The 13,973-nt window shown below is 45.5% G+C and overlaps 1 protein-coding gene across 1 annotated transcript in view; it reads left to right on the top strand.

The window, feature by feature from the left end:
• Positions 1-13,973, top strand: part of slit3 (slit homolog 3 (Drosophila)) — a 197,357-nt gene that overhangs the window by 106,834 nt on the left and 76,550 nt on the right. Inside the window, exon 6 of the mRNA XM_072663035.1 lies at positions 8,354-8,425. Within this exon, the coding sequence (XP_072519136.1) occupies positions 8,354-8,425 (72 nt within the window). The remainder of the gene's footprint in view (positions 1-8,353; positions 8,426-13,973) is intronic.

Below are 13,973 nucleotides of genomic sequence, written 5' to 3'. Positions count from 1 at the left end.
CTAATGTAAAAATGAGAAATAGCAGATATTTTGACTAGATTTGAGAAGATTGCACTTGGTAAGATATTGTTTTTGGCAGCGTTGTGCATTCAAGGCACCACGAAGTGGTCATTTAACAAACCATCTGTTTAGCATGTTACACATGTGCTAAAGATGAACTGATGTTGCTGTAGATCCAAAATAGGCTGCCTTGTCAAGAGAGAGAGAGAGAGATGGAGAGAGAAAGTGCCAGACAGACAGACAGGCTGCTTGGGACGTCTGCTCGCCCTGACAGCCCGAACAGCCCGGTGGTTATTGACAGTTTGAGTTGAGGGAAACCGACTGCTTTCATACTAGAATAGAGAGAGTGATTCTCCACTGTCTCTCAGTGAGGTCTGAGATTCATGGCTAGGACGATCATTTTCATTAGCTGATGGAGAGCTTGTGCAAGGTAATTGCATTTGTGTGTGTGTGTGTGTGTGTGTGTGCGCACACGCCCTCGCCTCTGGTCAGATTCAGTTAACAGAGTGTCACTCCCATCTCTGACCTCGCTGACCTCCGTCAAATGATTCCCTGCCTCTAGGCACATCCTTGCTCATCTGCATGAGTCAATGGGTCTCCACACACACACAAACACACACATACAGGCTTCAGCGGGTGTTTAAAGACTGTGCCGCCCGCAAACACACATCTATTTTTCCTCCTACTGAATTTTTCCGCTAGATGGTTATGTCCAGTTTCCCTTGAATTTTAGCGGTTGGATGCCGCATAGGAGAGCTCGTCTTTCCTATAGTGTCATGTGCTCGGACATGCATGGATGACCAGTGGGTTTGGATGGCTTTTAAAGGAGAAGGTTGTGGTTTTTAAAAGATCAGATGATCAGCCCAGGCATGTTAGGTGTCTGAAGTTCGAGGTTAATGTAGCTAATTAGTTTTGGAAGCTTACTGATTAGTATTCCATGACAGTGCATGACAGCAGGGTTGTAATTCCCAATTCCCACCTGCTTATGAAGTTCCACCAGTGCTGGAAACATGAACAAGACAAGACAACCATATTCACCATTTGTGTTAGATATTCGAGTAGTGAACACATCACCCACATACACACTAGTGATCAAACACACACAGTGACAGTGAGCACACATGCTAAGAGCGGTAGGCAGCCATCGCTGTGGTGCCCAGGGAGCAGGGAGGGTGAAGGGCCTTGTTTAATGGCCCAACATTGGGTATCGAACCTACAACCATGTCATCAATAGCCCAGGCAGGGTGAAGAGCCTTGCTCAAGGGCCCAACAGTGGCAGTTTGCCTGGGTACTAAACCCACAATCCTGTCATCAGTAGCCCAGTGCTCTAACCGCTGGGCCACCATTGTCCACAGTAGCGTGTGCTTCAAACCATATCTTTTTCGTTGCCATTGACTAGCACTGTGCTTGTGATAGGGGCTGATGGAAGGCCAGCCTACCCACCTAGTGAGAGTGAGGCAGATTTTACTGTACTGTTCTCTTGGCCACAGATGGCTGTGGAATTGAACCTGCAATCTTTGAAATAAATGCCAGCGCTTAGACCGTTATGGAACCATGTTAACATCACAAACACAACAACATAACAGAGCAACAAGATGGATTTTATAAGAATATGATTGGGCACTGTAGTTGTCATTACAGCTCCATAAGCAGTACAGTTGTACAATTAACCAAAGGTTTTGGACCAGTGTGTTGGTCCACTGATATTTACTGCTTCCTAAAAAACACTGTACATCATTCAAACTGCATGTTTTGCCTTAAAGCCTGTTGAGTTGATAACTACCCTAAGATAGACTTACTGTAGTAGCAGTAAAATTGAAGCCTGAATTTTGCCTATTACCATATATACTGGAACCATGAGCTTCCACTAAAACTAAAAAAGTGAACTTCAGATGCCAAACACATCTTGTTGGACTAAGTTTCGGAAAAGTAGGAAATGAGTTTTTGTCAAGCCAAGCAAATACGGGCTAGTTTGTTTTTCCCAGTAGCGACTCAGGAAGAAGAGGAGAAAAGGGATTAAGAAAAGGAGAGGGTTGTATCCCGCTTCCACTGACTGTACTCCCACCCACCAACCCTCCCTGCCTCAGCACACAGCAAGGTGACTCCTGATTTAATTGCTAAAAGAGTCCAGCCTGTGGTTTTTTAACTGGGGAGCGGAGAAGGAAAAACGGACAGGCGCTGGTCCAGAGGAGCATTGATTTTCTCATATGCTTTCTGTGTCTTAATGTCCTCCTAGTGTACTAGCCTACAGCGGCCCAGATCGACTGTGGAAGCAGAGTTGATTCTCTCGCTCTCTCGCTCCCTCGCTCTCTCTCATTCCCTCTCGTGACCTTCCTCGCTTCTCTTCAGCCCACTTTTGCTTGAGTCAGCATCCTAGGTCCTCTCTTCATCGAGTGGCCATCTGGCTAATATGGCCGTCAAGATGCCTTTTGCGGCTAATGAGCCCAGCGCTGTGCGCACTCTGCTCAGCCCGGGACACAATCTCTGTCTCTGTCTGTGTTTACAGTTCGTTGTGCTACATTGGTAGAAGTCAATCTTGTGCTAAGCCGCCGTACGCAGTGGCGTCGTAATACAGAGAAAGCTGTGCAACGAGTGCTATGTCACTATTATACACATCTGCCAGCTCTGTATGGAGACCATTGCATTATGTTTTCTATAAGCTGGCAATTAATAGCAAACGAGGCCCGGGCGCATCAATCCTGCTGACGTTGTTATTCATAGAGTGCGAATGGAGCGTAAGAGCCGCCTGAATTGCCTGCTCGCCATGGGCCGATTTCGCTCTATCACCTGCAGCAGAGGTGTGATTGAGAGAGCCCTGGTTGAGAAAAAAATGCATGGGTAGAACTCAAGTCACGCCACTGTCCCTTTTATTAAATCTCCATGTACACACACACACACACACACATATATGCAAGAATCCACACATTCCTTTTTGTGCTATTATGGGAAGTGTTCAGCTGGGCGCTCATAAAGGAGAGAAAGGCTCTTGTTCAAAGAAAAAGGCTCGGTGTACTACCCAGAATGCGTGACTGTGAGGGGAAAAGAGCGAGGGGGAGGGAGGGGGTGATAGAGTGAGTTATGAACTAGGGGGTGAGGGGCAGTCACGGCCTGTTTTACGAGCGGCCACACCTGACGAACGTGTCACTGCGGATGGCTCGGCTCAGCGTTTTACACACACTGCCGCTTCTGATCTGCTGCACGCTCCACACACTCAGATCAGGGAGCTGAGCACTAGGGCAGAACCAGAGAATCAAAGGTGGTTTCGCTCTTCCGCTGTACCACTGTGGATACAGCAACGGAAGGGAGCGTGCTCATAGTATTAGTGATGTCCTTTTCAAGTTCTTTTGCCTCTGATCCTAGTCTAGTAAATACTACAGATTTGTCAGACTCTGGAGTGGTGGTACGCTGTTCTACTGTGCCGCAACACCTGGACTAATATGACCTTCATGGAAGAAAGAAAAGAGGAAGAAAGAAAAGAGGAACACCTAAACAAGCGTGATGCATTTTGGAAACAGACCTTTTGTTCATAATGAGTAAAGGTACTTTTGCAAAAAAGGGTACAGAAGTCCATGAAAGAACACCTTTCCAACTGTTAAGCATAGGGATGGATTGAGCAGGCTTTGTGCTTGTGCTGCAGCCAGTGACATCAGTGCACACCAGTGAAAATACCAGCAATTTATGGAAGCAAACAAATGTCAGACCATCTGTAAAAAAAGAAAAACTGAAGGACTAGCTTCTACAGAAGGCAGATGATCCTCAACACACCTCGACATTCACAATGGACTACTTTAAGAGGCGCAAGCTAAAGGTTTTGCCATGACCCTCACAGTCCCCTGAACCGTCGTACAGCAAGATGGCTTAAGAATCCCAAAGAACTAGAAGCCTGGAAGGAAGAATGGGCAAAAGCCCTCCACAGAAGAAATGATAATCGAGACTGATCTAAGAGATGCTTAACTTTTGCATGCCACTGCATAGCATATGCAGCATATCTGTAAGCCCGAAGCGAATGCCAGATATCCCTCTGTTCCTATATTAGTTACCATGACTTCTTGCTGAGCTCCCGGCTCTGCTAATAGCCTCGCTAGGCTTCAGAATCCGCCATGCTGCACTGGGCTGAGGTCTCACCTCCGTTTTGCTGCCTTGGCTGATGGACTCTGATGGTGGCAGTCCCCAAATGAGTTAGGAGGTGCAGGACTGCTGGTTAGCATCAGGAATCTTTGACAGATTGATGGCGGGGTGCTGGGAGCGGGGGCCCGGGACGGCTTCCTCTCTCGCCCCCTCTCTCGACCCTCTCCAGATGGGCCACTGGCAGTGCAGGAGCTTCAAACTGCCAATACGTCTCATGCCTGCGATGATTAAAGGCCAATGTAATTAGAACCAAGGAAATTAAATTTGGGACTTCCATTCCCCACCATGTCCCACCTTAGACACACACACACATATACAGACATTGCACATCCATACCCATATGAACACACACCAGGCCATCAGCCACGCACGAATTAGCACTGATTATTATCTTTGTTAAATATGGAAATGGCCTAGCATGACTCTCGTGAGCATCTTGGCCTTGTTAGTCCAGATAATGACACCGGGGTATTTCAGCCACGTCGTAGATAAACAACACACACTTTTACTTGGAGAAATCTACACTTCTACAAACTTTAAAGGGCAAATGTCATAGTGGACCCAAACAGCTCCTATGTGTTCTAAATCGAGGAGCTTGCTGAAAGTTAAAGGTTAAAAACTGCAAAATCGCTGATTTTTAATTCAGTTTTGTGATGTCACAGAAAACCTCACATTTACACACACTACATGTCCAAATGTTTGTGGACACCCCTTTCTAACGAATGCATTTGGCTACTTTACGTTGCGCCCATTGCTCACACAGATGTGCAAATGCACCACACACTGCTTGTCTAGTGCCTCTAGAAAATTACTGCCAATAGAATAGGACTCTCTGGAGCAGATGAACATAAACCTATTGGCATCATGTCTAATGCCAGACATGGGATAGAGGGGTGTAAAGCCCCCCGCGTTGAGCAGTGGAGCACTGGAACTGAGGTAACTCAGGAAATATACTCCATAGTGTTCTCCATTTAGTACTTTTGAGATTTTGTAGGGACGTTTTGTCCTTTTCTGTAAAGTTTAAGGCTTTTCTGGGGGGAGCAAAGAAGAAGTAGAAAATTCAATGCTTCTTTAGACAACTGAGAGTGATTCTTCTATATTGTTACTCCAAATAACCCTTTTTAAGAGTGCTAAGACTGGTACTATTCACTCCAAGCCAGCAGCAGCAGTCTAGCAGTCTTCATCCAAAGCTTTAAAGACCCCCCTATTTCTAGAGGGCCGTCTTTGTTAAACACTGACACTCTTAGCCGAGTGTCATTTAACGTACAGTCTCAGACACTCGTTTTACTCAAGTGGGCCGATTACCTAGAAGTATGGGTCTGCCCTGAATGGAATTACAGCGGGCATTACGCAGACCGCCGTTTTAATTCAGCTCCTACTTATTTCATTTCCACTGTGATAGATAACGTTCTCCACGTAAGTGCTACCATTTGAATCGTCTCTGAGAAGCCCGTGCCGTCCCCTCTTCTCTTATGGAGATGAATGGGTGTCTTTTCGGGGGAAAAAAGCAGGAGAATAAAAGCAGGAAGGAGTGGTGGGCCCTATTCTAGTTTTATTACCCCCCCCCCTTCCCATTTCTAAAGAGGTAAAAGCACCGGGTCTGTCGCAGGTCAGATGTCACTGTTGCCTTTGAGCTGAACAAATGACTCAGAAGAAGCATCCAGAAGTCTCTTTTTTTCATGTCTCGATCTTCTGCCCATCCCTTCTGTTTGGCTGGAGACAACGAGGAGCTGGGTGGTCATGGTTTGGGGGGGTTGTTTTGGGGGAATGGTGAAGGGTGGGGGGGTGAACACTTAGGCCTGCAAATTAAAGTAAAAGGAAAGAGAAGGGAAGAGGAACGAGCATGTGCGTCCAGCATCGTGACCCAGCCTGATTTACCAATCCCCCCCTCCACCCCTCCTTTAATGAAATTGTTTCAGTGACAGAGCCGGTAAAAGCTCGTAATGGATTGGGTGCTCTAATGTAATGAAATTACTCCCTTTCTGACTTAAAAAAAAAAGAAAAAGAAAAAAGAAAGCGCAAGAGAGGGGGAGGATGGATGGAGAGAACGAGGGAGAGGGAGGGGGGGAGAGGGGGAGAAAATGCAATTAATATTTACAGAGAGTTGACAGACGGGGTGGGCCGCACTATAGCCAGCCTGCTGTTCACTCTCCTTCTGTCTCTCTCTCTCTCTCTCTCTTTCTCTCTCTTTCTTGCTCTATCCTTCTCTTTTTATTATTTTCTACTTCTCCATCTCTCTATCTACCTTCCTTCCCACTTGCTTTCTTCTGCTCCTCTCTCTGCACCTTTCTGTCTCTTTCTCTCTTTCCTTCTATAGAAGATTGACTACGGCACTATGATGACTCTCCTCCTCCCTCACTCTTTCTGCTGCTCTCTCTCCCTTCCGCGCTCTCTGTCTCTCACCTTTCTCCTTCCTACTACGTCCCTCTCTTTCTTCTGCACTTCTTTCTTGCTTTCCATCATTCCTCTTTTACCTGCCCTCTTTTTTTAGTCAGAAAGAGTCAGGATAAGTGAAGCTCTCTCTCTGTCCCTCTTTCTCTTTCTCTCTCTCTCTCTCTCTCTCTCTCTCTCTCTCTCTCTCTCTCTCTCTCTCTCTCTCTCTCTCTCTTTCTCTCTTTCTGTCTGTATCTCAGTTCCCTCTTTTGCCTTTTTGCCCCCAAACTCTTTACAGCGCTGTCTTTCTGCTGCGCTCTCGCTCTTTCTCTGTCTCTCTATCTTTCCTCTTTTGCCATACTTCTTACACTGCTCTCTCCCTCTCTTTTGCTTTTTCTCTCTCGCACTCTTTCACACACACACACACACACACACACACACACACTATATTGTTCTATCTTTCTGTCTATAGCTATTCCCCTTCGCCGCTTGTCCCATATTCCATACCTTTTCTCTCTCTCTTACTCTCTAGCTTTCTCTATTTTTCTGTCTATATCTCTACTCCCATTTTTACATTTTTGCCCTATACCCTATACCTATACACTACTCTCTCACTTTCTCGCTCGCCCTCTCTCTATCTGTATATCTACTCAAACATTTACCCTTTTGCACAATACTCTACTTACTACTCTCTCTTTCTTACTCTCTCTCTCTCCCTTTCTCTGTCTACATCTCTACTCCTACTTTTACCCTCTCAGTCCAATACTCTATACACTACTCTCTCTCTCTCTCTTTAGATTCTCTATCTCTCTCTCTCTCTCTCTCTCTCTGTCTCTGTCTATATCTCTACTATATCTCTACTATATCTCTACTCTTATACTTTATACACTACTCTCTCTCACTCATTCTCTCTCTCTATATATATATATCTCTATTATATCTCTACTCTTATATTTTATACACTACTCTCTCTCTCACTCATTCTCTCTCTATATATATATCTCTACTATATCTCTACTCTTATATTTTATACACTACTCTCTCTCTCACTCATTCTCTCTCTCTATATATATATCTCTACTATATCTCTACTCTTATACTTTATACACTACTCTCTCTCACTCATTCTCTCTCTATATTTATATATCTCTACTATATCTCTACTCTTATACTTTATACACTACTCTCTCTCTCACTCATTCTCTCTCTCTGCCTGAATCTCTATTCCTCCTTTTATTAAGCCCTACATTCTATACACTGCTCTCTCTCTCCCTCACACACTCGCATACTTATTGTCTCTATCTTTCTGTATATATCTCTACTCCCACTTTTTTCTTTTTTGCCCTATACTACCTATACACTTCCTTTTCTCTCTCTCTTCCTCTCTCTCTCTCTCTCTCTCTCTCTCTCTCTCTCTCTCTCTCTCTCTCTCTCTCTCACTCTCTCTTTCTCCCTCTCTGTATCTCTATCTCTCTCTCTCATTTTACATTCCTGCCCCCATACCTTCTTACAGCAGGATAAATAGAGTTGGGTGATGAGACATATAGATAGAGAGAGAGGGAGTGAAGGAGGTAGAGAGAGAGAGGTAGGGAGAGAGAAAGGGGAGGGGGTATGATGGGCTAAAGCCACAGACAGGCCACTTCTAGTCATTTGGTCCTTGTCCCTGACTGCGGGGAGGAGAGTGGAGGTGAGAGCTCAGTGAGTGTGTGCTGATGTGTATGTGTGTGTGTACCTCCCTCCTGCAGCCCCCCCACCACTCCTCCTCCTCTCCCACTCCCCCATCCTCTCTCTCCCCCTCTCCCCCACCCGCTTGTCTGCAGACCTGCCGCTGACTCCTGTCTCTCATCTGCAGGCAACTGGACAGCAACCACATCAGCTGCATCGAAGATGGAGCCTTCCGAGCCCTGCGCGATCTGGAGATCCTGTGAGTTCCCCCTCCCTTCTGCCTTCTCCACTCCTCTCTTCCCTCTATCTCTCCTCTGCTTTCCTCTCATCTCGTCTCTTTATCTCACCGTTCTTCTTTTATCCTCTCCTTTTCTTCTGCATTCTCCTCTCCCTCAGAGAGAATCTCACTTCACTGCTCTCTTTTTTTCCTCTCTTACTGCTCTCTCTCTCTCTCACTCTCTGTCCATCTTTGACTGTATGTATACTGCTTCTGTGTGTGTGTGTGTGTGTGTGTGTGTGTGTGTGTGTGTGTGTGAGCGTGCATGTTAGCGTGTGTGTGTGAGCGTTTCGCCTTGACCGTTCTCGAAGGGCAAAGTGTGTTGCATTTGAAAGTGCAGTGTACCTGCGGCACAGTGGCAGTACCGGTGTCATCCTGGCCAATCTGTTGCCACCACCAGTGTGTATGTGCGCGAGAGTGTGTGTGTGTGTGTGTTTCGCTGTAATGACTGTGCGACAGTGAAAGTTGCTCGTTTGTCATCCTGTGCTGCATTGTGCTTGCTTTGTCACCTCCGTTGAAGATGTTCTGTCGTTCCTGTTGACTTTTCTCTTGTCGTAGCTGTCTGTGTGGATGTGTGTGTGTGTGTGAAGAGCACTTTTTTTATTTGAACAACAGGAAGGCTCTACTCCTGTCTGTCTGTGTCTGTGTGTGTGTTCTGTGTCTTTCTACTTCCAATCTTGAGTTGTAGTCACTCATAGACACTCAGGCGCTTTGCGGGTTAGCGCTAGTCCTCCCTGTTGCACCGCTAATATGCCATCAGTGCTGCTGGCATATAACTTCTCCCTCAGTGATTCTTATGCTAATTATTGAATTGCTTAACCTCTGTAACCTCTAGCTGCTTCCGTAACTCACAATACTTGTTTAGTGTGTGCTCAGAACAAGTTCTTTCCTAGCGCTGCTGCTGAGCCGCGGAGTAAACAGCCATAAAACCGTGCTGGAAGACGAAAGATGGCACACTAAAAGCCTTAGCATGTGAGAAAGAGAGCAAGAGAAATACAGAGGGAGACAGCAGTAGGCAGTGAACGCCGCAGCCCCATCCATCAGGCCGGTGGCAGAGTGCTAAGTGCCAGCCTCATCCCCCAAACGAGCAGCCCTCAGTGGATGGGGGAGGGGTGTGCTGGGGGGGGTGGGTAGTCCAGCCCCCATGTCCATTTATCCCCGGCACCCGAGCAGCACGGTGGCATGGCACTACATCACTATTAGGCTGGGAGAAGTTTCTGAGGCGTTATTGAGGAGCCACAGAATGAGGAGAGACTGAGGGAGTGGAGATGGGACGAGAGAGAGGCAGAGAGACAGAAAGAGAGAAGTAGAGAGAGGGGCATGACGTAAGACTCTCGTTTTTTTGGGTCTAGGCATGTAGGATCAGCTATGTTACACCCTTAAAAAGGGGTTCCTCCAGGGTTTCTTTTGGAGAAACTGGTTCCCTGACAACTCTCAGAGCCATTTGAATGGTTGACTTGGTTGAATAATTCCTCTCCATAATGGGAAACCTCTTGTCAGTAACTTGTTCTATAAAAAAAGGGTTCTACTGCTGTTACAAGTCAAATAACCCTTCCTCAGTACTATATACACCCTTTTTAAAATAGAGTGTAGACTTTAGAGACTAGTAATGGACATGTAGATATATAATATGTGGAGATAAAGCATATGGACGGATTACAATAGACATAACTGAACCGTAACAGACTACAGTAAGCACATAAGGCTTTAATGGAAAAAGATAAACCTGAAAGCCTGCAAACAGACGTCATTAAAAAATAATAAGAACACCATGCGGCGAAACAGAAAAACGCATGAATGGGTGTGCCTGGAACAGACTCTGCCTCTCACTGTAGGCAAGACCAGTGGGAGGGTTTAACCTATGCATTATTATTATTATGCAGATACACTAAAAATCAAACCCGTAGCCCCGGTCTGAGAAGGTACGTTTCAGTTCATTTAATGCAGGTAATCACTGCATTAAATTTCACTGAGTAATCGTGACATCCCTACTCACTGTCCTCAATCTTTCGCTTAGAGACTCTCGCGCTCTTGCTTTAAAAAAGACGCCCATTGCAAAACTATATACAGCCTTTTTTGAGTGTAGACATTTAAAGCAGGCAATCGCGTGCAGACCTTCTTAAGGTGGACAAACATGTCTCTTACTTGCTTTCTTACTCTCCCACTGGCAATATCAGTGGGAGAGTTTAAAATATGCGTTATTATCATGCAAATAGACTCAGTAAATCAGTAGCACTGGTTTGATAAGGTATGTATCAGGTTATCGCACGCCATCAAATTCTACCGAGTAATCGTGACAGCCCTTCTCACTTCTTCCTCAGTATTTTGCTTATCGACTCTCACACTCAGTTACAGGATCAGGAATATTACACCTTAAAAAAGGGTTCTCCCAGGATTCTTTGGTAAAGACTGGTTCCATGAAATCTCAAATAACCATTTGAAGGCTTTTCCTGGTTAAATCTCTCAGTGATGAGAAATCTCTTGTAAAGAACCTTTTCTTTAAAAAAATAGTTCTGTGCAGCACCGAAAAGGGTTCCTCTATTCTTAAAAGTTAGAGACCCCCCTTCTGAAATATTTACAGCCATTTCTGCACAGAGTGTAGAAGTTGGAGACTAGTAATGTACACATATATGTGGACGAATTAAAATAGACATAAGCGAACAGTGTTCCTGGGTCTCTCTCTTGCTTCTCGCGGTAGGCAGGACCAGTGGGACAGTTTAAAATATGCATTATTGTTATTCAAATGGGCTAAAAACTAATCAACAGCCCTGGTCTGAGAAGGTACGTTTCTAATGATTATATCAGGTCATCGCATTACATCAAATTCAACTGATGACAGCCCCTCTTGCTTCGTCCTTAGCCTTTCGCTTAGCGACTCTCGTGCTCCCAGCCTAAAATGGCCTGATCAGGAGAAAAAAAATCAGAAAGCACATGAGCGGAAAAGTGCGAGTGAGTCAGGAATCAATTTTCATTAATAATACAGAATATCCTCAGATTCCACCAAAGCCCATTACCAAATGCCCAGCCATGGAGAACAGGAGAATATGAATATTTGCAATCCCCACCTTCACTACTCCCACTGTGATAGAGCCATACATCCCACACGTATCGGGGGGGGGGGGGGGGGTATATATCGCTCATCCGATCATGATATGTTAACCCACTGCATTGTAATCACCACCCTCCACGCTGCGTACCCTTTATGCATAATTTCAGACTCTCCTGGCCGGGCGCAAAAAGCAATTGCCTTTGACGTCTGCTTAAGCGAACGCCGGGAAAGTGCGGCGCTGGGGGACGCTTCTCTGAGCGTGTCATAGATCTGGTTTAGCGACGGCGAAAATGAGGGACGGCTCGTGCCCGTGCACAACGTCTACAGTTTTATCTTCTGGATTAATGCAGCGGTGGGTCTCTGAGGGAGCTTAATGAGTCCTTCCTTTGCCCTGCACCGTGAGCACAGCTCTACAGCTAACCAGGGCTAAAGATAGAGCCATCTACAGGGTGGTCTTAGGCAGAATATTAAAGGCCTCATTCAAAAACGGCTCAAAAACAAGAGGAGGTGTCGTGCAGCTAATGATGATATGCAGGATGAACAGCTTCCACTGTAGTGGTGATGCTTTTTTAAAGGCCTCTTGCAAATGAGAATAGTCTCCCGGTCTCTGTAAGCCATACAGTTGATTAGTAGCTACAATCATTCTGGCACATTTTCTGTACTCAGTAAAAGAACAGAAACCCCTTTGACTCGACGCGTACTCAGCAAAGCATAATAGAAGCCAATACGAAAATGCTTTATGCTACAGGTGCACAAAAAGTAGCCTTGAAGTGAAATATCATATATGTCCAAATGTTTGTAGACACCCCTTCTAATGACTGCATTCAGCTACTTTAAGTTGCCATTGCTAACACAGATGTGTCAGTGCACCTCTGGAGCAGATAGACATGAATCTGTTGGCACTGTGCCAATGCCAGGAGTAGGCTAGAGGGATGTAAAGTCCCCAGAATTACGCTGTGGAGCAGAGAAGCATTCTCTAGAATGATGGTTGGTGCTCAGTCTAATATTTTTGGTGACCATCCAACTTCGCTGAATGCAATCAAATCCCCACAGCAATGCTTCAGAATCTAGTGGAAAGCCTTCCCTGGACAGTAAAGACAGTTAGTCCAACACATGCAGGATAGACTTCTTTTGTAATTCCCTTGATTTCGGAAGACACAATGAACTAGCAAGTGTCCCAGTACTTTAGTCAATTTAGTGTAGTTGGGATTCCTGCTTTGTGCATTATGTCTTGCAGGGATCTAGAGCTGCATTTAACAATGATATCGTTACTGCAACACAGAAACCTCTCCATATGACAATTTTAATAATGGTCAGTGTAAAAAAAAAAAAAAAGATCATGTGATCAGAAGTCATTTTGAGGCATTCCTTTTGGTCCATTCATCATCAAATTTGGACACAATTGATATAGAAGGTTTCTGAAAAGGCATTACTAGTAAATGTGTGAGTTTCAGAGGCTGTGAACTGCTTGACCTGTCAGCAGACTTTAACAGGAAGGTCATGCTGCACGTATAAAAGGGTCTCCTTTGATACGCAAGACCCAGAAGGCCAACCGCTTTAGCTAATCACCGCAGTCATTAAAGACGTGGTTAAGCAGATGACGCACTGCAGCACGGCTTTTGCCCTGACGTGCCATAGAGAGAGAGACGCGTGATCGTTCGCAAAAACAACAAACAGCACGCAGAGCCAGCTGCTTTTAAAAGATGCTAAGCAGCCGTGAGTTGATCAGAGGAGAGTCCTGATCAAGCCGGAGCGGCACATGTCAAAACTCTTTAGTGGATGGGGGGCTGCACCCAGGGCCTGTGCGTGATTTAACGCCTGCCAAGCTGCTCAGAATAAGTGATTGGCTCTTTCTGGTGATGAATTGTAATATATATTTAACATAACTGCGCTAATGACTGAACTAATGACTTCAAAGCTATCTCCCACCAAACCCCTCGCCGACCATCCGCCCCCCACCCCACTGCAGGACATGCCTTGCATCCTAATGAAGTGGAGAAAGTGCTGCGGCCAGCACAGTGATGAGTATAATACTTCATCTGCAGGGAGCGAGCCTCGGAGAGGCTTAACCTATGTAAGAGGGAGCAGCTATGTCGATAATTATTCATTACGCGCTGGCCAGCAGATACATAAGCTGAGTTTTGCGTTGCACCAAATTTTGGAGGTGCAGGTACTGACTGGGTTCTTTCCTTTTAAATCATGGCTATTAAGCCTAATACTACTACTGGGACACACCTCTTAATCATTAAATGATGGTTTTTAATTCATGTCTCATTAATGTCTTATTGCCACAGCACCTAGCCGTGCAGTCTGTCTTTACACACTTTAGTAAAAGAAAGGGTGGTTCTAAAGAGCTCACTGAATTTCCATGGCAACTCAGCCACAAAGTGACGGACCACGTAAAGTTACAGAGTGGGGTCAGGGCCGAGTGTTGAAGCTCAAAGCATAGAGCATAAAAGTCCCCAACGCTCTGCTGACTCA

The sequence above is a fragment of the Salminus brasiliensis genome, chromosome 19, assembly GCF_030463535.1.
Source record: "Salminus brasiliensis chromosome 19, fSalBra1.hap2, whole genome shotgun sequence".
In the NCBI taxonomy this organism is placed as follows: domain Eukaryota; kingdom Metazoa; phylum Chordata; class Actinopteri; order Characiformes; family Bryconidae; genus Salminus; species Salminus brasiliensis.
This window is presented reverse-complemented; position numbering and strand designations above follow the sequence as displayed.